Here is a 26,898-nt window from a genome sequence, read left to right on the forward strand (position 1 = left end):
CTCTAAACCACTGCCATGAACAGAGCGGCACCACTTCCTCATGTTCTGCTGTTGCTGCCCTACTGAGCCCTTGAAACAATGCCACATACAAATATAAAATCTCTGAAAAATACCTAATTTTGGTATGTGGTATACGACCCTTGGCCTTAGGAGATTGTAAATGGACTGTATTTACAGTATATAGTGCTTTTCTAGTCTTAAAGCGTAGTGCATAGTTTCTGTCGCCCGGTGAAGAATTCTAAGTAAGGACAATAAAACTGTCAGCACATCCACATGATACAAACCTTCTGTAATCGTGCACAGCATCCTGCCCAGGGACACTTCGACATGGGACTGCACGGTCAGGGGAACAAACCACTAACGTTTAGATTGGTAGGCAACAGCTTTACCACCTGAGCCACAGCCGCCCATAAAGACAACAGCCTGCACACATCATCTGTGTAGGGGGTACCCAGATTTGAACTGGGGACCTCTTGAGCAGCAGTCAAAAGCTCTACCACTGAGCTATATCCCCAGACAACCACAGCCACAGTCTCAGTCTCAGTCAGCCACTTCGACCATCCACGCCTGATTGTAAGCCCTGTGATGCTCTGGATGCCATGTTGCTGTCATTCCTGATCCTGGAAGTCTGTCTCTGGCCCTTCCTGATCACTCACCATTGCAAGTCATTGTGAAACACCACAAGCCATTATTAGAGTCTGATCTGTCTCGGGCCGTGTGACAACAGGGTCATTGAAGGCTTGTATCATGTGGATGCGCCGACAGTTTTGTTGTCATTACTTAGAATTCCTCATGGGGGCTGCTGAAACTACGCACTATAGCTTTAAATAAGCAGAAGGGAAGATTGCCCTGTGGAAATGTAGCTCTTCATATAGAGCAGCCTCAGTCTATCTGTGGAAGAGAGTGGGAATCAAGATTCCTTTCTGCCAACTTTGGACCTCAAACTGTGTGTAATGTAGAAACCTCAGATTTAAAGCTGCTATCGTAGTCAATAAATCAAAAGGCCTTCACCCACCAGTTGTTCTTATTTCACATCTCTTACCTCAATGTTCCCACAACTCCCACAAACCCTCTCAAATCTCCAGCAAATTGATTGATTGAGCTTTATTCACATGTTGTTGATTTCATAGCGGTGCTTTGAAACTAGCTTGGTTATTGCTTGATTATTTCATTCTAAGCTTTAGCTTTGCTTTACCTAACTGCTATGTACTAACCTTGAGCTTCATATGCTCAAATGGATAACGGATAGTTGGTGTGATGCGGGTGCTGTATTGGAATGTATTTTTAACAAGGTGGTTCCAATATTTGTTTGTACTCATATATATCTAAAGTGGACATAACATTAAAATCTTCTCATATACAGTAATAAAACCCATAACAACACCATAATAAATACCCAAACCTTTATCACCTAAACAAAGACTGTATTTGTTGCTGGTGTGCTGTATTTTTTGTTGCATTAGATTGTGCAGTTGTACCCAATAAATTGGGTACTCTGTGTAAGTGTACCTATTACACCATTGGGTCCCTGTGCAGTATAGATTAATAGAATTTACCAGATTTATAATCACTAGGTGATGTATGTGATGGCGTGTCTTAGTCATGATTCCTTCACAACCTTAAGTCTCTGTTGTTTGATGTTTTTTGTACCAGAGCTGATATATCTGAGTTTTATATTTTGGGAAATATGCTTGTTCGCGTTCTTGCTGAGAGGCAGCTAAGAGGATTCTTACCACTCTAGTATACTGTCCTCTAAAGCTCACACATTAACATGATATATCTCATTCGTTACAAGACGATGAGATATAGTTTGGCTGGGGTTTTGTGGGGGACTATTTCTTGTCTCCTCTAGATGCATGGCAACCTCACGTTGACAACAACTTGCGACTTACAATGCACTATACAGGATTTACCCTATTATACTTCATCGACAGGAATTGATAGGTCAAACAGCAAATAGCACCCACAGATCTATCTAAATAAATATATAAACAAAGCATCAGGCTGTCTTTGAGATTTCACATGAACAACGGTTAAAGTTACTCAGGCTACTCCGTTCAATTAGGCCTAAGCGACGCTCCCCAAGCGTCTCTCCACTGCTGGCTGTCTTATTAAGGGGAGCTGAACTTCCCCTAACTCCCCCGTGGTTCGCACCCTGGTAGTATGTTACGTTCACCGACCCTTTTTCTCCTCTGCATGTGCACTCAGCCTCAGTGTATCACTGTGAGCTACAGCATCATTTATAATGCACTGCAGTGTGTGGAGAGGGTTCCACACGTGGAAAGAAACACTGACCTATTTCAGAGCTTTCCCTGCCATTCTGTCCATGTCTCTCTCTCTCTTTCATACCTCCTTATCCTGATTTCTCTTGGCTGGGAATAGATCTGCAATTCAAAGCACCTTTCTGTTTTAAGGCTCACATTGGACTGTGTGGCATGCTCTTTTCCTATCTGTAGTGTGTAGTGTGTGTGTGTGTGTGTGTGTGTGTGTGTGTGTGTGTGTGTGTGTGTGTGTCTGTATGTGTGTATGTGTGCCTGTGTGTGCGTGTGTCTTCTGAGCGCAATGAAGGTCGGGGTGTCTTCATCCATGTGTGACCGTGTACCCTGTGCATTTGCATCTGTGCATGTGTGTGTGTGTGTGTGTGTGTGTGTGTGTGTGTTTGTGTGTGTGTGATTGGCACCTCATGCCAGCCGATCCAGGGGTATTAGCTCCCCAGGGGCAGATTAGCAATTTAGTCTTATCGTGTTGGACTAACATACCACCAGATGGTTTATGCATAATGTGTGTGTGTGTGTGTGTGTGTGTGTGTGTGTGTGGGGGGGGTGGTAGGTGTTTACAGGTTTTGGATGACATCTGACTACTGCCCCAGGCCAAAAAGCTGTTGCGCCCCCTCTGTTGTGAAATCATTGTTATTTCACAGTTCGTAGTTTCAAGAGATAAAGGCTGATACTACTTTGTGTATTATTGGACCAATTTCTTCGAATTGTGAGCAAAACAGTTTGTATGATGATCAGGAAATTCTAATGAAACTCCACACTTTTGACATTTGTATGTAAGATAGTAACTTAAACAGAAAACAGTGTAAATGAGCCAAATGAGTTTGCTTAATGCTGATCTCCATCTTACTGGCCAGATGTTAAAAAGACAACCATAAAAATGGCCAATGTTAAAGGTTAGGAGCAAATCTCATAACAGTCTCAGTCCCTCCAGGATTTCGCAGCCTTTTTTGAGATTGTTGCGGCCCAAAATGCCTGATTTTGCAGGAGCTTTTGTAAAAAGTTGCGATAAAAGTTGCAATGTCTTTTGTCTGTTTGTTGCAATGAAGTTGCGGGAGACAGTGAAAGTTGCTAAAAAAGTTGTGATTCCTTTTTTTTTTTATAGTTCTTTAAAAATAAAAAGTAAACTTGTTTTGGGGAGAATAAAATAACTCTGGGCTGAGATTTCCTAGTAACCTTACCAAAAAGGCTCAGGATGCTGCAATTGTTGGTATAATATGAAAATGGCTGGTGGATTTAAGACAGAAAATAATAATTTATTGAATGAATCAAATCTGAACATATGTGTCAGTGGCTTGTTGATCTTTGCATTGTTAGTTCATTTCCTGGACTGGGACACACATTCATATGGTTTGATAAAGTAACGTTACTTATTGGACTTTAACTTATCATTGCACTTACAATAACGAGCGTAGCTGTCCTCAATTTAGGTCATCCTGTACGTCTCATCTCCGGTTTTTCCTGCATGTTTGTGTGTGTGCGTGCGTCAGTCGCGGGGGGGAACGGAGCAGCAGCCCCGTCCACTGTACAGAGCCGACAGGATTGAAACAACAGCAGCTTTCAGCGACTTTAGAGTGAAAAAACGTTACAGCGTACATTAATGTTAAAATGTATACAGATGATGGTCTGAAATGTTTTACATGGTCTTTCGGTTTTGTTGGTAAATGTGGAATGTTCGAGTCAGTCACACACGTCTTGTCTTCATCAGGAACAAGGAAATGATCAACCCGTGGCCGTTCTCACTCCCGCTTGGTCATTGGCTCTCAGAGTCACATACTTATGGCACGTGGGACTGCTGGGATTGGTTGAAGTCGCGGGAAACTTCAGGTTATTGGTCAAATTTGCGGAAAAGTTGAGTGATTGGTCAATATTGCGAGTTGCACCAAATTCGCGGTGACTGGTTGAATTCGCGGTGATTGACGCGATCGCGCCATTGCGAAATCCTGGAGGGACTGAACAGTAGCACAAGCAGAGAAACGTTGAACAAAGCCAACAAAGTGACTCTTTAAAGCAATGCTAATCTAAACTTTGCTAACATTAGCCACCATAAGCTACTGGTCATACCACACCAACCCAGACTGGAGCAGCTAAACCCTATTGAATTAAGCAAATTGTTATATATGTATTTGTAATATACCATTGTTTCTTCAAAAGTTACATATAGTCTCGCTATAATTAATAATTAAATAGTTAAAATTATTAATCATACTTATGGAATCATGTTTTATATATATATATATATATATATATATATATATATATATATATATATATATATATATATATATATATATATATATATAGTGGTGTGAAAAAGTGTTTGCCCCCTTCCTCATTTCCTGTTCCTTTGCATGTTTGTCACACTTAAGTGTTTCGAACATCAAACCAATTTAAACAAAAGTCAAGGACAACACAAGTAAACACAAAATGCAATTTGTAAATGAAGGTGTTAATTATTAAAGGTGAAAAAAATCCAAACCATCATGGCCCTGTGTGAAAAAAGTGATTGCCCCCTAAACCTAATAACTGGTTGGGCCACCCTTAGCAGCAACAACTGCAACCAAGCCGCTTTGCGATAACGTGCAATGAGGCTTTTACAGCGTCCCTGGAGGAATTTTTGGCCCACTCATCTTTGCAGAATTGTCCTAATTCAGTTACATTAGAGGGTTTTCGAGCATGAACGGCCTTTTTAAGGTCATACCACAACATCTCAATAGGATTCAGGTCAGGACTTTGGCTAGGCCACTCCAAAGTCTTCATTTAGTTTTTTCTTCAGCCATTCGGTGGTGGACTTGCTGGTGTGTTTAGGATCATTGTCCTGCTGCAGAACCCAAGTTCGTTTCAGCTTGAGTACACGAACAGATGGTCGGACATTCTCCTTCAGGATCTCTTGGTAGACAGCAGAAGTCATAGTTCCTTTTATCACGGCAAGTCTTCCAGGTCCTGAAGCAGCAAAACAGCCCCAGACCATCACACTACCACCACCATATTTTACAGTTGGTATAATGTTCTTTTTATGAAATGCAGTGTTCCTTCTACGCCAGATATACTTGGACACACACCTTCCAAAGAGTTCCACTTTTGTCTCATCGGTCCACAGAATGTTGTCCCAAAAGTCTTGGGGATCATCAAGATGTGTTCTGGAGAAATTGAGACAAGCTTTGATGTTCTTTTTTGCTCAGCAGTGGTTTTCTCCTTGGAACTCTGCCATGCAGGCCATTTTTGCCCAGTCTTTTTCCTGATGGTGGAGGCATGAACGCTGACCTTAACTGAGGCAAGTGAGGCCTGCAGTTCTTTGGACGTTGTTGTGGGGTCTTTTGTGACCTCTTGGATGAGTCGTCGCTGCGCTCTTGGGGTAATTTTGGGCGGCCGGCCGCTCCTGGGAAGGTTCACCACTGTTCCATGTCTTCGCCATTTGTGGATAATGGCTCTCACTGTGGTTCGCTGGATTCCCAAAGCTTTGGAAATGGCTTTATAACCCTTTCCAGACTGATAGATCTCAATTACTTTCTTTCTCAATTGTTCCTGAATTTCTTTGGGTCTCGGCATGATGTGTAGCTTTTAAGGATCTTCTGGTGGACCTTACTGTGTCAAGCAGCTCCTATTTAAGTGATGCCTTGATTGTGAACAGGTGTGGCAATAATCAGGCCTGGGTGTGGCTAGAGAAATTGAACTCAGGTGTGGACAACCACAGTTATAGTATGTTTTAACAAGGGGGGCAATCACTTTTTCACACAGGGCCATGATGGTTTGGATTTTTTTTTCTCCTTTAATAATAAACACCTTCATTTACAAATTGCATTTTGTGTTTACTTGTGTTGTCCTTGACTTTTGTTTAAATTGGTTTGATGTTCCAAAACACTTAAGTGTGACAAACATGCAAAGGAACAGGAAATGAGGAAGGGGGGCAAACACTTTTTCACACCACTGTATATATATACTATATTTAACATTTGAAATGAGGGGTCTCAGTCCAGTTTTCACTACAAATTATATTATTTTGTTTATTTTAACTGTAATTTAACGATTATTGATACAGTTGATGTCACAGTCCTCAGCACCTCGACAGTGTGTTAAGTCACATTCTCCGTCCTCATTATCCATATTTTCTTACAGATTTAAAATGGCAACCTTATGGTAAATGCTCACCCTCATACTCCCACCTGTTTTCTTTTTTTAATTCATCCTGTTGTCATGGCTTTGAGCTCTGGTGTGATTTGAAGCAGAGAGAAGGATTGATCCTGGTGGGAGATGGCAGCATGGGGGACAGGGATTAACAGTGGCAGGTGGTCCTGCTATGGTTGCCAGTACACAGACCTGGCTGTCATTTGGAGGTGGTGGGGTGTAAATTAGAAATCTTTGGCTTGTGGGTTGGCTGCCGAATAATGTGGCAGGAAGAAAAGTTTAGACCACTGAGTGTAGAAAAACATGGATGTAGTGCCCATGTTGTCAGCAGGCCTACTAGCTGGCTTATGGTTTACTACTCACTGACATCTTTGCCAGTTACTGAGGCCCGAAAGTCCTTACTGGGCACAAGGCGATGAAGCTTGGTATGGGTGTAGTTAAGGTAGCACAAACAAAACAGGTGAGTGTGACAGGCTGAGACACAAGCTATGTTTCCATCTGTCAATCGAATTATCTGAAGTTCACTAAAAACATTCATGTGAATAAAGCCGGTGAAAGTGTTTCCATCCAATGGCTTTAAAGCAAATAAAAACCTGTGCGTAATGACATGCTGTTTTGCAATTTTTGCACTAACAAGCTAACATTTGCAAATGATTAATATTGTACGAGTTGTAATAGTGCTCATGTGCCAGCGACATAGCCTACTGTATGTATCAAGCTATAATAAGATAACAACGGAACTACCAAAACATCACTATGATGATGCAGATGCACCTAAATGCCAGATGAACGGTTTGGGAACAACAGTGCTCCAAACAGCAAATGTAAATTATTAAAATTTAAAAGTCTCTCATTCTACTTGTTGACACAGATATCAGGGCCACACGCCCTTAAAAACCTTTGAAAAGTCAATGACCACATACAGTGGGTGGTATGCCTTGTTTGTCACTGCAACTGACTTGCTATTACACAAATGGATGTTGAAGCATCGGCACTAAGTGTTCTGCTTTTTCACTGGCATTATAAGTTAATATTGTGATAAATATCACTGCATCGTCTTGATATTAGTATATGGGTTAAGTGTTCAGCAGCAAATGATGGAACATTCATTACATTTGTTTTTGTAGAATTACATTTTGCCTTTTGAATTGTGAAATAAAATATATATTTCAAGAACACAACAATAAACATAATTCAATAAAATTTTGGAATTTTTGTATAGATGAAAAACGTGATGATAAGATATGATGTGATGATAATATAGAGGTATTTCGCAGTCTCTAGACACCCTTTTGTAGCTTCAAGTTAAAAGATTATGAAAATATACAATTAACAAACAAAATGCTACAATTAGCAAAGACATTGATTAAATTCGAATGATGCAATGGTCCCAATAATCCATTCTCCATCATCATTTCTGGGCCGATAATTGAAACCATTCTGCATTTTGCTGTGAAACAGCTTGTGACTGGAGCCTGATCCTACTGAAAGAAGCAGTGCCACAGAGCTTCTCCCTGGCTTTGTTTCCAGGCTACTCTCTCTCGGGAGCCACACAGGGCCTCAGCTGTGAATATAGGCCAGTCGACACACACTCATGCCAGAATACATGCACAGCTACACACTCACCAACACACACAAACAGTGTATACTGTAGATATACTGTACTGAGCGGCCTACTATCCTGTCTTCATCCTAACCATTTGTCTCTGTGTCTGTGTCTGTACTCTCAGGTCCTCTGTGTGGCTGTAAGGACAACCATCTAGCCAATCAGGAGCGGTGAGGGGCGAGGCCGGCCAATCGGTTGGGGAGAGATGTTGGGGCAGGGCGGCCATGTGGCCCTGGTTCACATGTCATTATTGCTGCTACTGTGGCGCGAAGCAGCACCCATTGAAGTCCCACAAGACCGTAAGTCACTCAGCAATCATCAGATCCACTTTAACACAATATGTTACATCAAATGGTGACACAAATACCAAAACTATGACAATAAATTTGGTTAAAGGGAAGTTGACTGAGGTTTACACAAGAGTACTCAGTGTTGCTAGGATTGCTGCAGCCCAATTGACTTGCTGTCTGGTAGTACTGACATAGTAACTATATTCCATGTAATGTCAGATTCTGCCAACCATTTTTAGCCCACACTTTTACAAACTCTTTAAACTGCATACTGCCGACACAAGAACAACAAGAACACAAGAGCTGTTTAACAGTTTGCCTCGTCAAATTAAATGTTGTTGCTTATAGCCTTTTAGTAAAAGGCAGATCATTTTACAACGTATGGCAAGTGGCATGTTTTGGCATTGTGAACACACAGTCAGGAAACATGGCGGAGAGAGAGGTGTATGACTAACAAGTCCTTCAACCCATAGGAACACATACTGTAAGTAATTTGTTCCTACCCTCTAATACGACCCACAGCTGCATTTCCTAAATTAGCGGCCCTACCGGTGGCAGCAGATCAACACATGGTTAGGTTTATGAAAAGTTCATGGTTTGGCTTAAAATAAACGATGTAGTTACGTACATAGTCTATATCCTTGACGTTCCACCTCCTGGATTGCTCAGTTGCTGCTAGAAAACTATTAGTCTATTATAAACTATCTATTAGTGCAGACCAAACGACCAAACTCTGGTCCGCTTGGAAACAGGGGTCTCAGTTCGCTTTCAAGGGCTCTAGAGTTCGGGTAAACCCTCTCCATGTTTGATGATGTGTTCGCCAGTAGTGCATGTGTCTCTAGTCGAAAAGGTAACCACGTCGCGCATGAACATGCGTTCACATCGGTTAATATGCACGAAACAACAGTCGCCCTTTCCAGCAGCAACCTCTGATGGGACCAGTCCAGACAATATATGGATGTGATGGCACTCCTATAGGCACACATCAATTTAAAACAAGACAGTGATTACCGAAAAATAATAATTAATTAACTCCAACAGTGAAGTTAAAATAATCTAGCCTTAATTTTTTAAATATGAAATAATAAATATGTTGCCAGAGCTATATGATCACATTGACATTTGATTATCATGACAATACACTGATTTATATCCCTGGGTAATAGTGTTTCACTTTGGGTGGCTCCCTCACTGCAAAGCCAAAGATGATAAGTCTTCCTTGGTTCCACCATGCACATATTAATGTTTTATATAGATACACCAACATACCCACACGCACGCACGCACGCACGCACGCACGCACACACACACACACACACACACACACACACACACACACACACACACACACACACACACACACACACATTCATACCTGTCCATTATGATAGTACAACAGCCTGACTGGATTCTGCTGTTAAATGGATTCCTGACGGGAATTGGGAACAAAAGCACAAAGGACAAAAGGAGGAGTCATGCCCTTTCTTCTTCTTTCCTTCCTCTCTCACACGCATGCACGCACGCACGCATGCACGCACACACACACCCACACTCCTTTTCACAGCAAAGATAAATGTTTCACAATTGTGCAATGAAAAATTATTTGATTTTGAGAGAGCCTCAAGGACACCTTGCCTATATGTTCCATACACAAATGCATGCTGACACACACACACACACACACACACACACACACACACACACACACACACACACACACACACACACACACACTCACAGCTGTCAGCTGCTCTGTCTTCTTTTTCTACCCCCCTATGGCACCATCTCTCTCTCTCTGTTTTTTTTATAAGCCTGACCTTTTAACCCTAGACTTATGATGCTCTATTGATCTGTATTGATGTGTGTGTGTATATATATATATATATACACACACACACACACACACACACACACACACACACACACACACACACACACACACACACACACGCCCAGCAGAGACCATTTGGATAATACCCTTATAACCCAGTTGGTCCATTTCAACTCCTAGTTAAGTACGAATGGTAAATAAACAGTTTTTTAGGTTCTTGTTATGTTTTTATAATATATGCTTTGGTGCAACATTTTCAAGCAGCAGAACTGGCTTTTGTACCATTTAACTCAAGACTAGCTTCTAGCTATTTTGTTTTGTGTTCTTAGCATTAGGGGGCTACATCTTGCATTTCATTGTGCAACCCTGTGCTGTAGATTGATAATAAATGAAACTTGCACCTTGAGAATCAGGCCAAGAATGTTTACGTGTACAAGAAATTTTACTTGGTAGACATAGAATGGCATAACATATATATCAAAAAGCCACCAGTAGTCACATTTTTGTTTCGCAAAATGATGCAATATGACATGTTAGACCATGATGACTCTTCCCTTGTAGCTTTTTGTCAGAGCAGCACATCCACAGTGTGTTGATGGTTTAATTCAGGAGACAGAATGAGAAGCCCCATCCCCCTCTTTTCCTTCAGTCTCTTTATTTACTTCACAGCAAACTGCACTTTTGACCTTTATTGATGAGTTCTTTCCACACATCCCTACAGGACACACACCCATGGACACACTTACACACACACACACTCTCCATCTTTACATAATAATATATAAAGGGCATGATATTAATACTATTTAAGTTCTGTTAAAAGGTCTGTGGAGTTGTACTGTAGTTAACAAAACAATCATCATTATTAACTAGATAAAATATACAATACATGCAGGCAAGACCCATACTAGTGAACAGCAGCATGGACATGCACACACAGCACACACCATTTATCAGGACTTATCTGTTACGCAAACACAAGGCCAAGCTCCTGACACAGGGTTGCTTCATTTTTGTGTGTGTATGTGTGTGTGTGTGTGTGTGTGTGTGTGTGTGTGTGTGTGTGTGTGTGTTCCTGTGTGTCAGTGGGGAAGGGTCTTAAATCAAACATGCACCTCTGCATATCTACACATACAGGTATTTAGTACATTTACAGCACTTAGTCAAATGTTAAAGTCTTGTTACCTTGTGCTTGAGTTGAATTATTTCTTATTAGTGATGCATTACATTACCCTCACTTACAGTCAGGCACCTACAAAAGTCATGTTACACACTTACATTGTCAGATCGCTGTCTTTTTATCAGCCTGTTATTGTCAGTCAGCGCAGTCAACACTGAATGATTGTCAGATTGTAATTTGAAAAGCACGTCTAATCATATCGAGCATTACAAAATGACTGTACAAACATAAACTAGATCTATGTCATTATGTATGCCAAATAGGACAAAGTGATACCAAAGGACAAAAAGTATTTTCTGACATATGTTTAATCAACTCACTACCACCTCATTGTATGCTCTTCACTTGTCCTGTGGTGCTGCAGAACCCAAACACATTTGAATCACATAAAGAATAGGGCTGCCAAAGAAAAGCGTGACACTGTTACAGTCTGTGATGTACAATCTGAAACATAACATGCGTGTGTTGTCTTTCTCCTCCTTACTGCTCACCTTTTGCTGATGCGGGAACTTCTTACAGGTGAGTCCACAGTCTTAGTTTCTGTGTTTCATTCTATAGATCACGATTCTCTCTCTCTCTGTTTATAACAACTAATTTCAATATTGTATTGCATAAACTCTACACAACATAACTGTAAGCTATAACAGTGGTTCTCAACTGGTCCACCCTCAGGGTTTAAGCTTCCCCTTAAACATCCGCTAACAAGGCTGGTTCGTCTCAGCCAGCAGTTAAAGGACAATTCCGGCGAAAAATGAACCTAGGGGTTAATAACATACAATGTGTACCGAGTCGACTGTTATCTGGGATATGTTTTGATGGTAATCGAATGTGTCTCTAACTTGAAACAAGCTAACGCAAACCGCTGATTGGCTTAAAGCTAGGCTTTTGGGGCACTGGTAGAGTAAAAATAAATCGCTATTTTATACCAATAACAAGGCTCAAAATAGCACCACACTTCCATGGTAGCATAATGAGGGTCCCTACATGTAAATTGAAGCATTGAGAACGTTGTAAGTGTACAGACAGTTTATTAAAAAGATAGTTTATAAAGACATTACCTTCGAGTATACAGACAGGCGCAATCTTGGGAAAACAGCCATGACCAGTCGAACCACGAACGCGTGAAACCAGTAACCAGTAACATAGCTCTAGCAGGGCGTTTGTGGTTCGACGAACTCATTATGCTACCGTGGAAGTATGGTGCTATTTTGAGCCTTGTTAGTGGTATAAAATAGTGATTTATTTTGACTCTAACAGTGCCCCGAAAGCCTAGCGTTAAGCTAATCAGCGGTTCGTGCTAGCTTGTTTCAAGCTAGAGACATTTAATTATCATCAAAACATATCCCAAAGAACGGTCGACTCGGTACACGTGTTATTAACCCCTAGGTTCATTTTGCGCTGGAATTGTCCTTCAATGCCTACCATCCACTAGAAGATTCTGAGCAGACTTTGAAAAAGACAATCAACTCACATCTAACGTTAAAGACTGTCATACAATGTAAAGACTGGGGATCTTGCAGGGTCACACATTGCAAGACTACAGCTAGATTTGTTTTGAAAACTTTAACCAAGCTAGCTAGCTACCACTAGCTGGTAACTTGAGGGAAAGAGTGCTGATTTTCTGTTCTGCCGTATGCCGATGAATGTCTCCATTACCCGGAGGTCTGTGTCTATCCGCCGATAAAACTCCCGTTGGATGACGTGCTTCAGAAGGGTTGAAAATCTGCATTTAGCTTAGCGCGTCGCCATAGCAACCATAAACAAGCAGGCTCTAGCAGTTTGTTGCTTCCTGTTTGGTGCTGGAGGGAGCACACTCATTGGTTGTTGACAACATAGGCGCCGATACTGTGGGTGTTCCGGAGCTCGAGCACCCACATTAAATACTGAGCACCCATGTGTGCCAGAATGCCAGTATGCTACATTCATTTAAAATTAAACATTGCAGTTGGTGCTAAGTGGAGCATCTGTCATAGTGTGATTGGTTATGTCGGTGGCATTGTTTCTTAATTTCCCACGAAGCTGATCGCGGTTACGTGTCAGTTAAACTTTTCATCTCCAATCCTATCTGTATTTGTGAGAAGTGGCGTTGTCCTGAGTTGAAAGATAGCCTACTTTACAGCTTTATTTCGGTCCCCCTACAGGTTGTCTTGTTGGAACTACAGCCGCGCGAGCTGTAGTTCCAAGTGAGAAAAGTTACATAGTGTTGCTTTAATAGGCGTGCGTGTTTGTGTCGGCCGCTGTCCATTTCCTAAGGTTCTGAAATGCAAACATGTTTTGACTAATTTTTTTTTTAAAGGGCCTGCGCCCCGTGAGCACCAAACATAATCGGCGCCTATGGTTGACAATGTTCACATGATTTCACTTCACTACCAAGACTTAAAAGTTATGATAATATCAAACAAGTTTGATTTTGTTGGGACGTCAAGACAGGAAAAAGACTGACTTGGTCTGAGTTTTATGACCACTTTACACCAAACGATTGAGACGACGGAAGCGCCCCGACTCTAACAACTCTCAGGTTTTTATTACGATATTGGAAATTTGTCTGCGACAGTGGAATCGTTTGAAAATACGTTTGGTGTAAGGTCGGCATAAGTTTACAAGAATTTGCTAATTTTAAGATTCTTGGCAAACTAAGATAAAGCAGTTAGGCCTCATACAGACAGCTTTTGTTTTAGCTTGTCACAATTAGCTATTAGCTGAGCTAATAGTCAGGGACGTGCACAGGTACGGGCTATTGTTACCCCTGGGCAACTGCCCGTTTGCCCTGATTGGCTTAGCTGTCCCTCTGGTGAAAGAGCCTAAATAAACCTTTCTGTCTTTATTTATTTATTTATTTTTTGCTGTGGTGGCTGCATTATTACGGTAATACGCCAATCATTACTAAAGTTAAATCACATGAAATCGCTATATCATCCAATCTTGCCCTCAGTGATGGCATCTGCCCCCAGTCACGTGACTTTGTTTATATTCTCAAACACGGAGCATCGCAAATGAAAGCGGGAAAGCCAAGCCCTTCTGCCTTCACGTGAGTTGTTAAAGTTTTGGATTTTTATACGTTTTATTCCACATTGTTTAAACGGCGAGGTGGATCTACTGATCGCTGTGGATTACTTTTTTTTCGTGTCATTGGATTACGGCAAAATATGGATCTTTTTTCTTAACGTGTCTTAACGTTTTTATAGTGTGATTGCGCTTCATTTCTGTGTTTGGAGAGGCATCTCAACAGACTGTAGGTCGAACATTGATTGTTCACTGTTAAATTTGTTGTTGAATTTAAGTGTCGGGGCATTCCGCCACTGTCTGTCGTGCCACGATTGGATTTCATAAGGGCAAGTTGTTAAATTGTTACAATGTAATTTAAAATCTGCTTTAAAAATATTTAGCATGTTTGTTTTGTCCATATGTGCTCGTGCTGTGTCCCCCAAGTGGTAGGCCAGGTCTCAGCTGCTACAATGACTTCGAGTCGAATGTCAAACTCCGCTTATGGTGACGTTAGTGAAAGTGAAAGGCGCCTTATTTTGTTATTACATGATAAATTAATGTCCCAATTGGTTAATGTAATAAACTTTGCATTTAAAAAACAAATTATAGCCTAATGTTAGTTTTGTGTGCTAAAGTATGCCTTCACAACAAAGACGACTGAAGAAGAAAGAAAGAGCTCAATGAAGCAGCTAAAAGATCTGCAACTTTGCAGAGCTGGAGCCTGGATTAAAACTGCCAGCAGGCCAGCTGTGAGAGAAGCATTTGATAATGTCAAACAACCATCCTACATTATGAATTTAAGTTGGCCTATTTTATCAAAAGCATTTTCTTTAAGTTGGAGTAGGGTAATAACTCATTAAGTCAAATGTTTCATTTAATAATAAATGCACAGTAAATTGTGTCTGTATATACATACATATATATATATATATATATATATATGTATATACATACATATATATATATATATGTATATACATGTATATATATATATATATATATATATCTGTATATACATACATATATATATATATATATATATACTATATATATATATATATATACATATATATATACATACACATATATATATATATATATATATATATATATATATATATATATATATATATATATATATATTGGCCATAATAAAAGCGCTGCTCTGGAAAAATCACTCCAATACAAGTAAAGTTGAACCACTTGCACTGGACCCACTTTAAAATGCACCCCACCAGTTGGGAACCACCGAGCTGAACATAACATAACGTGATGAATATGCAATGTTATAACATAGTACTATAAATGTTTCTATGTCTTTAATAAGATTAACAATCACATTACAATTTGTCCATGCTTCTCTCTGTCTCGCTTTCACATTGGACTAACAGCAAAGATCCTGCAAGACCGTAAGTGTTTCTTTTTAACACTGCTAATGTTATGTTCCACCAACTCATTTCACAGCTTGCTCTAGCTATGTCTTGCTTTAAGTGCAAAAAAAATGATAAATTTATATATATATATGTATATATATATATATAGCAACACAGAATTCATAACTCTGAGGTACTTTAATGAATCTGAGCTGGGAGGATGTAGTATAAGCTGATATATTGAGGAGTAATTTCCATACTAATTATCTCTCATAGCCTGGCTTTTATCTCAACCAAGCATACCATGAAAATACTCTTATGGTTGCGATAGCAATGTGAGGGATATGTATAATACAGTCCTTTTTTAGCTGTGGATGGGATTAGCTGGAATAGCTGCTATTACAGAGCGAAACTGTTCTCTCATGCCTGATTCCACTCTTATAGTCCAGCCTCAGAGCTTTCTTTTAGAGCATCAAGCTCCTCCTTTAATCTAGCAGGCAGCTGGCCCTCTGAAGTGCCTGTTATCTTGTATTGTGTGTGCAGTATGTGTGAGTGTGTGTGACGTGTGTGTAGCCTACTTGTGTACAGTGTTAGATCCACTGCCCTGCAGAGCTCAGTGAGCTGGAAATGCAAAAGGGCAGAGAAATGTTGGCTGCGTGGTGTGTCTGTACTTTGGAGGGTTTGATGAGCCATTAAATATGTATATTAGACTGAACACAGCTGGAGAGGTGGAAGCTATGATCTATTTGTTTCTTTTAACAAAATGTAAAGCAGGTTTAGACTGATAGATGAAAAAATAATTAAAAAAGATGAATCATTGAAAATGGTTTAAAGGTAAGCCATTATTCTACAACTTCCCTATTGACAACAAATTCCATGAAAAGAAAAAGTATTCTGTGTGTGTGTATCACAGCCTGATGTATCTCCTTCCTGTGCGCCATAGAGCTCCATCAGTGAGCCACACAGTGAGTTGCACTGGCTGACATCTTCCTTCATTACCTTCACACGCTGCCACAAATCTTGCTAGAGCACCAAATGTGGATTAATTCGCTGCTGAAAATGCACAATTTCCTCCTGTTTAATTAACGTTTGAGAAAAGCTACAGTGACCAGCTGTTTTAGGAAATTACTGAGCCTTTTGTATGTGTTTGTATATTTATATATTAGTGATCCTTTTTTTTACAATAAGAAGATATAGAATAACACCAGCTTTGTCCCTTAAAGCTCAAGAGCCTTTTCCATCCTGGTAAGAAAATAATTCTTGGAAAATCCGTGAATATTAAGTAGCTTTTTAGGTATGAAAAAATGCTAATGTTGATTATTTTTAGCTATGGGTTTTAATCAAAAATGGCATCTGCCTCCGGATATTTTATTAGTTAGTTAATTAGTTTATTAACTGGTTCCCCCTGGCTGACGCCTTGGCGACCGCTAATCTTCTTGGGGTCCACAAAAAATGACATAAGACATAATACACATAATACATGATTAAAACATACAGTTGAAATAGTACAGTCAAATACATAGTATGGTCAGATACTTGGATGTATAGTATCATGACAAACAATATACATTATATTGTGATCATCATATATTGTGAGACATATACATCAACATCGCTAAAAAAAGGTCCAATAGGCCAAGAAACACCAACATTTTATCGCATTATCTGAACCACTTCATTGGAAGCCAAACTCAAGTGAGCTGTCTGTAATTTAATGTCTGTTACAATCCCTCACAGAAAAACAACTATATGTCTATAAACACATATAATGTTCATAAATCAAATGTCCCTAGTAGGGTTGGTGAAATGGTCCTTTAAGATCAGTATGCAATAGGGTGTAGGAGGATGGATGACAAGGCACATCTGGGTATATGTTGCGTATATGGGATTACCCTTAACCTCTTGAACCTTACAATATCCCTTATGTCACTTTAAAGATAGTAAAAAATTGTTTCTACGCAGTTAGACAACTTAACATACACACATCTGCATCAACTCGCCATTAAAGCTATATGATGCTTATAGTGAATGAAATATTCAAACCCAAGATACTATGTTTTTCATGGCTGCTACTGTACATGTTGGAAACTAGAATTAAAGTGTGAAGATGTTCCTTACAACAACCAATTTAATTTGGGGAAGGAAATGGATGCAATGGAGTGGCCCTGCCTTCCTCTTTTCCTTCCTTCCTTCCTCCCTTCTACTGTCTCTCCATTGAGTTTATTCCTGTACAGAAATCAGTATATTGATTAGAAATGGTCCGATACCATTTTTTGCTTCCCGATACCGATTCTGATACCTGAACTTGTGTATCGGCCGATACCGAGTACCGATCCGATACCAGTGTGTCATATATTTTATTATGTTTTAACAACTGTATACTACTATCTCTGTATGGATGTGATATGATTTCTATCTTTGTTGCCGGTCTGGCTCAGGTTAAACTCTTTGTGAAACATGAACAAACACAAACAATGAATGCCACAGAACTTTCTTTTATTATGCAGTTTGACAGTGAGTCATAACGGAAAAATAACATAAACTACTTAACGTAGATTTTCTTTAGGGCTTTATTACGTGGTATCGGATCGGTGCATAAACTCCAGTACTTCCCGATACCGATACCAGCATTTTAGGCAGTATCGGAGCCGATACCGCTACTGGTATCTGGCATCTCTAATATTGATATGTAGGAAAACTTAAATCACGTAAATCTTTTATTAGACTATAAACCCATGTTGTCTACAGTGCATTAAAGCGGAAGCAAAGCAGCACTGTGTGTGTGTATGTGTGTGTGTGTGTGTGTGTGTGTGTGTGTGTGTGTGTGTGTGTGTGTGCATTATCAGCCTTATTCCTGTAACCTCTCTGTCTCTCCCCTCCTCCCACAGTAAAGCAGCCCCCCACTATAGTCAAACAGTCAGTGAAGGACTACATTGTCGACCCCAGAGATAACATCATCATCGAGTGTGAGGCCAAGGGCAACCCAGTGCCAACGTAAGCAGTGCACACACACACGCACGCACGCGCGCGCGCACACACACACACACACACACACACACACACACACACACACACACGAATTCTTTTATTTGTATCTAAAAGGCATCGCAAGAAAACACACAAGATCCAAATACTATGAGAAGCGTTATTGAGAAGGTGACAGATTTACATAAGCACATACTTTACAAGTCTTTCATTTGTAATACTCCACACATTAAGGGTAAACAAAACATCTCCGTCTCCATATCTGCATGCTCCCTATGATGGCTGAAACAGAGCAAAATTTTGCAAGTCTTTTAGCCTCCTTTTTTTGCAGCCCCCCCAGCTGGATCCCCCTGACCACATTCTTATGGACATGTCCCAGACTTCCAAATACCAGAATTATTAATTTACATTTGTATCCAAGTTGGTGAATGAGATCTACCAAAGATTGATATTTCAGTAATTTGGAATAGTAGCAAATGTCCATATACAGATCAAAACAGCAGCCCACCTCAAAGATACATATAGACTTCATAACCTCATTTACGATTACAATGTCAGGAGTATTTGGGATGTTTTTGAAGTAGTCACTGTCAGATGTGTTATGATGGAACCAGTTTAGTTTTACAGTGCTGTGCTTGTAAATCTTGCTATCATGTCCATAGTTTATCTTTTGCAAGTCCTTTGCAACCAGATCAACCAGACGGTCATGTCTGGCCACATACAGTCCTTTATAGTTGAAACATCCGTTTAGTATGTGTGCAACAGTTTCATTCTCCTGTTGAGTTGGATGTAATATGCTGTAGGGTTCGTACTTTGATGGGTACCATGTTGCCAGATTATACCTAGTTGGAAAACACTGTAATCTTGCTTTAATCATGAATATTAGGATGCCATCTGAGATTGAGGGGTTTGTCAGGACAGAATGAGATACAGAGTGGTCGGCAAACTGGAGTAATGAGAGTTTTCCTTGCAGTCTGAGACCCATCCAGTGCTGTCCGTTTTGGGTCTGTCTAAGGTGAAGAATTGTGGCTCTTGCATGTTTAATCTGTATCTGGTGGGATGTATTATCTTTATTTATCCAGGGTGGAAACCAGCGGATCAATGATTATGTTGTCGTTGAGAGCGACTGCTGCTCCGTCGGGTCCCAGCCAGGACAGCTGGAGTCCTGTACGGTGGCAAAGATCATTTAAATCCAGCCAGTCAGAGCACACTCCGAATCCGGCTGCTCTGCTGTCTAGCTTTCCGTTTTGCTTTAGTTTGAATCCAAGAAACTGGGGCTCGTTTGTGGAAGCAGCAGGTATTTTGCGACGCTGTAGATGTAAAAACAGTGATTCGCGTGATAGCTCTCTAGCAGTTGTATCGTCATTGTTGAGCATGTTGATGTTGAGAAGATGACCTGTTCTGGAAGCGGTGTAAAGCCATTCGATGTTTGGACCGCCGAGACCCCCGTCTCTACGCGGCTGGAAAATAATGTCCCGAGTTGTGCGAGTATTGAGACAGAGCCATTTCCTCACCAGCTTCACCATTTCACTGTTCATCGCCAACAATGTGTGTTGTGGAATATGTACGTTCGAAAAAAGATGTTGAATTTTAGCCACTGCAATCAGCCTGATGGCCTCAATTTTCATCATTATGAGGAGGGGGGCAGAATCAATCAGTCCAAGTCTTTGGGTGTAAATTGGGTGGAATCCGGGGTTTGAGCTTCAGGGAGGTTTCTGTTAATTCGTGGCATTTTCTTCAGTACACGGATTGTGAACTTCAGAAAAGGTAATCCAAACTGCCTTCCATTGTGCCTGATGATTGTAAAAGTTCCATTCTTGAAGTAAACTCCATTTAAAATGCGGATGATTCTGATCCATTTTGTCGGCGTCTCTCCTGAGAAGAAGAAGTTATGTTTATCCTCGAGATGTTTTGTATCCAAGGTCTTTCTGAATACTCTTTCCTGATTCTGGAATATAGTCCACTCGTCCTGGTCCAGTGTTCTTACAGAGGTCGAAAAGTCTGAGTAGTTTCCACTCATGGGCACAGGATCGTGGATAGTCCAACTTTGTTTGTAAATCCTTCCGGTCCGGAGCGCATCTTTAAACGCGCTCTTTACTGTTGTTATAAGACACATTGTCAAAAGTAGTAGCCTAAAGTCAGCCATATCAAAGTACACTTCTCTGCATTAACGCTGGCAGTTACAACGGGTTTTGCTGTTAAAGAATCATACAGGTTTACACTCCGGTGCTGCGGTGTTCCACCTGTGACCTGCCGCCATCTTACACACACACATAAAGCTTAGCATTTTATTTTATATTTAACATGGAGGGCTTTTTCTCGCTGAAGTGCCTCCTCCCCGATATGAAGTTTAATTTGTGGTGCTTATAGACAATCAAACTAACATTTAAAAAATCCAACAGCCACATCTCTTACCCAAAGCAGTGTCTTCATAATTCATAATAGTGAGTAAGCTGAAACAGGCTGCAGGCTGTGTGCACCAATCACACGCAGCGGGAGAGGACTCAGGAAAATCAGAGCAGTCCGGGGAACATTCAGTGGTGCTGATTCCTCCTCTTCTTCTCCTTCACACTGTCTATACATTCATTATTTTCACTCAGGCCCATTGTCTTTCTCTGTGTCCTCTGTCTATTCTCTCCTCTGCTGCCTTTTGTCACCCTGGTCTGTCTGTCCTTGGTATCTCCTTGCCCTCCTGTCTCTTTCTGGCAGGGAGAGTTATGTGGAGTGACAGTAGTGCCACTCAGATGTGCTGTTCTGCCACTCTTCACCCCCTGTCTGTCTGTTTCTGTCACACACACATTAACTATTTTTTCACCTTAGTTAACCTTCTCTTTTTCAGTGACCCTCCCCTTCAGCTGAATGCTGTCCTTCCCCAAAGCTCCATTCCTGCTAACAGCCCTATAAACTCAGTGTTACACCTGTCTGCCTGCTCCCTACAGCCTTAACCTGACAAGCGGTCTGTTGTGTTTTTTGCTGCGCTCTCTCTCTCTCTCTCTCTCTCTCTCTCTCTGCTACCCCTCACATTGCCCTTCCATTACCTCCATCACTCTGTCAGGCTGTCTGCTCCTGCTGCTGTAAACCAGAGCTCTCCCTGTCTTTCTTTCTTTTGAATTTCCTATTGAAATTCAAATGTTTTTTCTTCTTCTTTCTTTCTTTCTTTCTTTCTTTCTTTCTTTCTTTCTTCTGATTATTATTATTTTGTTTTTTCTTCTTTCTTTCTTTTATTTTCTTTCTGTCTTTCTTTCTTCTGATTATTATTATTCTAATCGATACTCAAAAATGCAGGAACATTTGTATGAATGTCAGACTGGTGAAACTTGAGATCTGATATGGGTCTTGGGCTTGGCCATGGCAAATTGGCTCGATAGCGCCCCCTAACAGCAAACAACACCTTCATAGCTCTACCTTCACGTAGAGCTATGAAATTTGGTAGGTGTACGTATCTTATCCAGTCATACAAAAAAAGCCTCTTGGAGCCACCCCCTAAACCCAACAGGAGTTCTGCAATATTGAAATTCATTTTATGTTTTTTTTCTGGAAAACTGGAAACTGGAAACACTGAAAAAACTACTTTCACATTTGAGACACATGTGGTATGTTAATGGAGTTTTTTCTCCTAAATGTGATCAATAACCCAGCTGGATTAGTCCATATATTTTTTTAATGTCTCTTTCTCTCTGTCTTGCCCTCATCTTTATCACTTATACTTTCTCACTCTTTTTTCTTCTGTTCCACACACACACACACACACACACACACACACACACACACACACACACACACACACACACACACACACACACACACACACACACACACACACACACTGTCTCCAGTGGTTACATCACTGGGGGTATGACCAGCTCAGGACAGTGGTACATTGTTTATTTGGAGACAGATTGGCTTTACGTAAGACACACACACACACACACACACACACACACACACACACACACACACACACACACACACACACACACACACACACACACACACACACACACACACACACAGACACAGACACACGCAGATACTTACACAACCTCACAATAAGGCACTCACAGCCACTCTCCCATGCACACATACTGGCTCTCCCTTCCCAGGACAGGCTTTGTGCTCCAATAATGCACTCAGTTGACTATTCATGCTCATGAAACATTCAGCGCAAGGGATCGTTCACTTATTCACTCACAGTCAGTCTCTCACACTGCAACACATGCCACAACACACACACAGCTCTGGTCTCCAGAGCTTCAATAGTGGCCCATTGTTCATGCTCTGTGCTGCGCTGCACCTCCAACAGGCCCAACTCTACTGGAACATGCCCAAAAATGACAGGAAGCATCTTTTTGTAAATCCCCACTTATCACTAAAAATAGTGGTGGGTTATGTAAGCATATTCAGGGCTCTTCACTAATCAGGGAGCCCTCTGGAAACACCACATGGAACAGGATTACACACAAACAGGATGTGTGTGCTGGGTGTTTGTGCTGCTGGCATGTGGCAGTTGAGTAACATAAGATGGCAACCACATGACAAGCAAAGGGCTTTCACTTTCTCCGGTTGTTAAAACAATTAATCGTCCGTGTTGACATGGTGATAGCCCAGTGGGTATACCTCATGTCTAGGTAACCTTTTGCCTTAATGTCTCCTCAAAAACAAGTGTGCTGGTGTTTTTTCATGTATGAGCCATGAAACTACATTTACCTTTCCACCATTCATTCCATCAGTCATCTCAAACGCACGACTCTGCTACCCTGAGTTTCTTTTTGGTTGGAGCGCAAGCAATGCGAGGCCAGCCCCATGAACCTGAAAGTCCTGTGCTGAGTGAGTGAGTGTGTTGAGTTAAAACTTAGATAAGATAAACTACTCGAGTAACAGAAAGGAGTATACTATGTACATTATGAAGAAAGAACAAGTCATCTTGAAAATAGAGCCATTTGAAAGTAGCACAAGGAAACGATGCCTTGGGACTTTTTAACATTGGTGCACACTGAAGAGAGAGGGTGGATCAAAGCAGACAGCTGTTGGCGATTGGAACAGAGAAGAAAGGCATTACTACCACATACTGAATTTATTATGATGAAAGGTAAACGTAGAGAAATTTCAGTTTGCATTAACAGCAAACAGGGAGGCAGGGCGATATACTTAAAACATATACATAAATACACAAATACATAAAACATTAGAATTTACAGTAATTTGTCATTATTATTTAACCAGTATTTGCTGCCTTAAATACAGTTGCAGGCTAAGAATGTTCTTATACCTTTCCCTGCATGAGTACACTTAACTTACTAAAAATGTCTCCACAGCCTTATGTAACAGTTTTGGGGATATTTATATGTGTTGAGTTGGACAGTTGGTTGTAATGCAATGGAAGGTATGGTTAGTTTCCACTGTGCCAACTCTGAGCTCTGTCTCATCTAAATGTCCTGTGACTACGGCGGGTTTTGGGGTAAGAAGACAAGGCAATAAAACTTGGTTGACACCAGAAAGACTGTATCAAACTCAAAATGAGCATCACATGAAGAGGCCCTAAGTAGATGAACTTTAATTCTGTTGTTAAAATGCTTACTCGTTGATTCGTTGTCTTCTGGCTCAGGTTCTCATGGCGAAGGAACGGGAAGTTTTTCAACATCGGGAAAGATCCCAGGGTGACGATGCGAAAACGCTCGGGAACTCTGGAGATCGGTTTCCGTAGCGGCGGACGACCAGAGGACTATGAGGGAGAGTACCAGTGTTTCGCCAGCAATGACCTCGGAGTGGCTCTGTCCAACAAAATCCTGCTCCGGGTCTCCAGTAAGAATACACACACACACACACACACACACACACACACACACACACACGTTATTACACGATGTTTGGACAATATGCATAGGGTGGGAAATTAACAAGTTTTCGGCTTCATATTGTTTATAACACTTAGATATTGTTTTTCCTTTTGGTGTGTTGCTACGCAGTTATTGTGTTTTTATGTTATTTTTTGTTCTAAATAAAAAAATAAAGAAATAAAGAAATATTATCATAGGCTACAAAGATTTATTTTTTTAATTCAAAGCGTTATGGTATCTTACATTAGAAAAGTTGAACACACAACAGCAAAGTTTTATTGAATGCTTGTTGCAGTGCTACCGTATCTGTTGACCACAATTGCAACCACCAGAAATGCCGTAAAATACAACCAATCATCTGTGAAGAACAGGAACAGTTCATAGGGAGACTTATTCTTATTATCCCTCCCTCACCCTGGTTGACTGAAATTCTTGTCATATATCATTTTTCACATCTCTTTCTCTCTCTGTCCTCTCCTTCTCTTCCCCTTCTCCTCACACCCCTCGTCCCCATCCTTCAGAGGCTCCTTTGTGGCCTAAAGAGGTGCTGGAGCCAGTGGGTGTGCCTGAAGGCACCCCGCTGGTTCTACCCTGCAACCCCCCACCGGGCCTGCCTCCTCCATTCACCTTCTGGATGAACAGCGGTGAGCAACAATTACACACAAATATACACACAAGCACACTGGGTATATTTCTCTTTCTAGACATGTAGTGTGTTTTATTTGCGTGCCCTGATGATTTTCTTCACTGCCATCACAGTATTAGCCAATAAAAATGATACTATCTCATATTATCGGGTGCAGTTTTATCATCTAACAGGATATGAGAGTAATTTTACACCAAGGGAGAAATAGAACTTTATTTAAAGGAACTTTTCCTCTTAAAACTGAACACTGATAAGCTTGGAGACTGACTGCATCATTCTCATGTTTACTGTCGTGTTTTTTAACACAACCACCACAAGTAAAGTCAATCAGCAAGCCCAAAGAAAAACAATCTGGGTGCGGAGAAGTGCATTTTACTTGTCTTTAGTCCCTTTACTTTGTGATAGGCTAGACGTCCATCAGGTCATCTAGAGACAGGCTTTATTTCCTTCTTTTCATAGCAGTTCGTCTCCAGTGACCTCTCACTATAATGCTATGCTTCTGTCTTTTATCCCTCGTGCTCTCAGTTTCTCTCTCTCAGCAGTTGAAAGGAGACTTTACAGTTGGGCATCCTATCCTCACCCCTCTCCTTCGCACTGTATTGTCCTTCTCCCAAGTGGCTTACGCTACAGTACTGCTGAGCCATTGTGTGTGTGTGTGTGTGTGTGTGTGTGTGTGTGTGTGTGTGTGTGTGTGCGTGTGTGTTAGTGTGTGTGTGTTCATGCATGTTTGTGTGTGTGTCTGTGTGTTTGTTTGTGTGTAGACCTCATGTCCAACCAGAAGCCATTACAGCCATATACAGTAGAGACACTGTAGTCAAACAACCATAACACTGACTGAATTACTTGGAAAGGCTATTTAAAAACTTTTAAAAGAAAGTTAAAGAAGAACATTTCAACTATTTCTATTACAATAAGGATTTCCTTCCCAGTTAAAAAACGTATACAGTGCAGCTATAGGTCCTTTGACTTGATGTGACCTGGACCCAATCAGTGAGAAGCCTATATGACACACATACTAACATATAGAGTCAGATCAACCACAGTCCATGAGGGTGTCATGTAGCCCAGACACTGTAACACGCCAACGCATGATTTGCACTGCTGGGCCTGCTGCTGATTGGTCCTGGGGCACTGTCTCGACGACCATACGGCTCACGTCAGCTGCTGCAGTTACAGAGTGGATGTCGGTGTGTCTGGACGTCTTAACATTTGCCTGTAGCAACTGTGGAATGACACATCAGCCTGGTTAACAGAGCTAACGTGAACAGACGTTAAACTTAGTTGTATGTTGAAATACACACACAATCTATAAACCAGTGGCTGACCCTAAAGGGCTCTCTGCTTCTACATTTAGAGAATCTGTTTAGCCTTTGATATAAGATTTGACGGATCAGCTAGTGATGGTAGCTTTTGATTTCTTGAAATGTCTGCTTTGCCTCAGACAAGAAGTCTGTCACTGCAGAGGATGTGTGGTTAGAATCATAGATGTATAATCTATATATGTTGATGTAGGCCTGCTTTATTAAATGATTACTGAAGACATTTGATATCTCCAACTTCCGTAAAGTTTGGGGACTTACAATACAATAACAGATCTAAATCAAAAAGAATGGTCAAACTCAAAGCAGAAGAGTAGTATGGATTATATTATGATAGTAAAATAGTATGGATTAATCTCCAAAAATGCAGGATGCTGTGTTTCCTACAATGCAACCGATTTTTTTGTTAGGCACCGCCTGCATGGTAAATGCCCAAAGTGGCTTC

The 26,898-nt window shown here is 40.8% G+C and overlaps 1 protein-coding gene and 1 non-coding gene across 3 annotated transcripts in view; one reads left to right on the forward strand and one right to left on the reverse strand.

Annotated features, from left to right (window-relative positions):
- The window catches only part of nfasca (neurofascin homolog (chicken) a), a 125,637-nt gene that overhangs the window by 32,322 nt on the left and 66,417 nt on the right, over nucleotides 1-26,898 (forward strand). For both annotated transcript variants that reach the window (XM_078249341.1, XM_078249342.1), the window contains exons 3-7: nucleotides 8,132-8,306; nucleotides 15,685-15,702; nucleotides 18,555-18,660; nucleotides 24,257-24,453; nucleotides 25,010-25,132. In XM_078249341.1, coding sequence (XP_078105467.1) covers nucleotides 8,213-8,306; nucleotides 15,685-15,702; nucleotides 18,555-18,660; nucleotides 24,257-24,453; nucleotides 25,010-25,132 — 538 coding nt within the window. In that variant the 5' untranslated portion in view covers nucleotides 8,132-8,212. The remainder of the gene's footprint in view (nucleotides 1-8,131; nucleotides 8,307-15,684; nucleotides 15,703-18,554; nucleotides 18,661-24,256; nucleotides 24,454-25,009; nucleotides 25,133-26,898) is intronic.
- trnas-gcu (transfer RNA serine (anticodon GCU)) lies at nucleotides 443-514 on the reverse strand. The gene has a single exon. It is a non-coding gene; the product is annotated as a tRNA-Ser (tRNA).

The sequence above is a fragment of the Sander vitreus genome, chromosome 4 (genome assembly GCF_031162955.1).
Source record: "Sander vitreus isolate 19-12246 chromosome 4, sanVit1, whole genome shotgun sequence".
Taxonomy (NCBI): domain Eukaryota; kingdom Metazoa; phylum Chordata; class Actinopteri; order Perciformes; family Percidae; genus Sander; species Sander vitreus.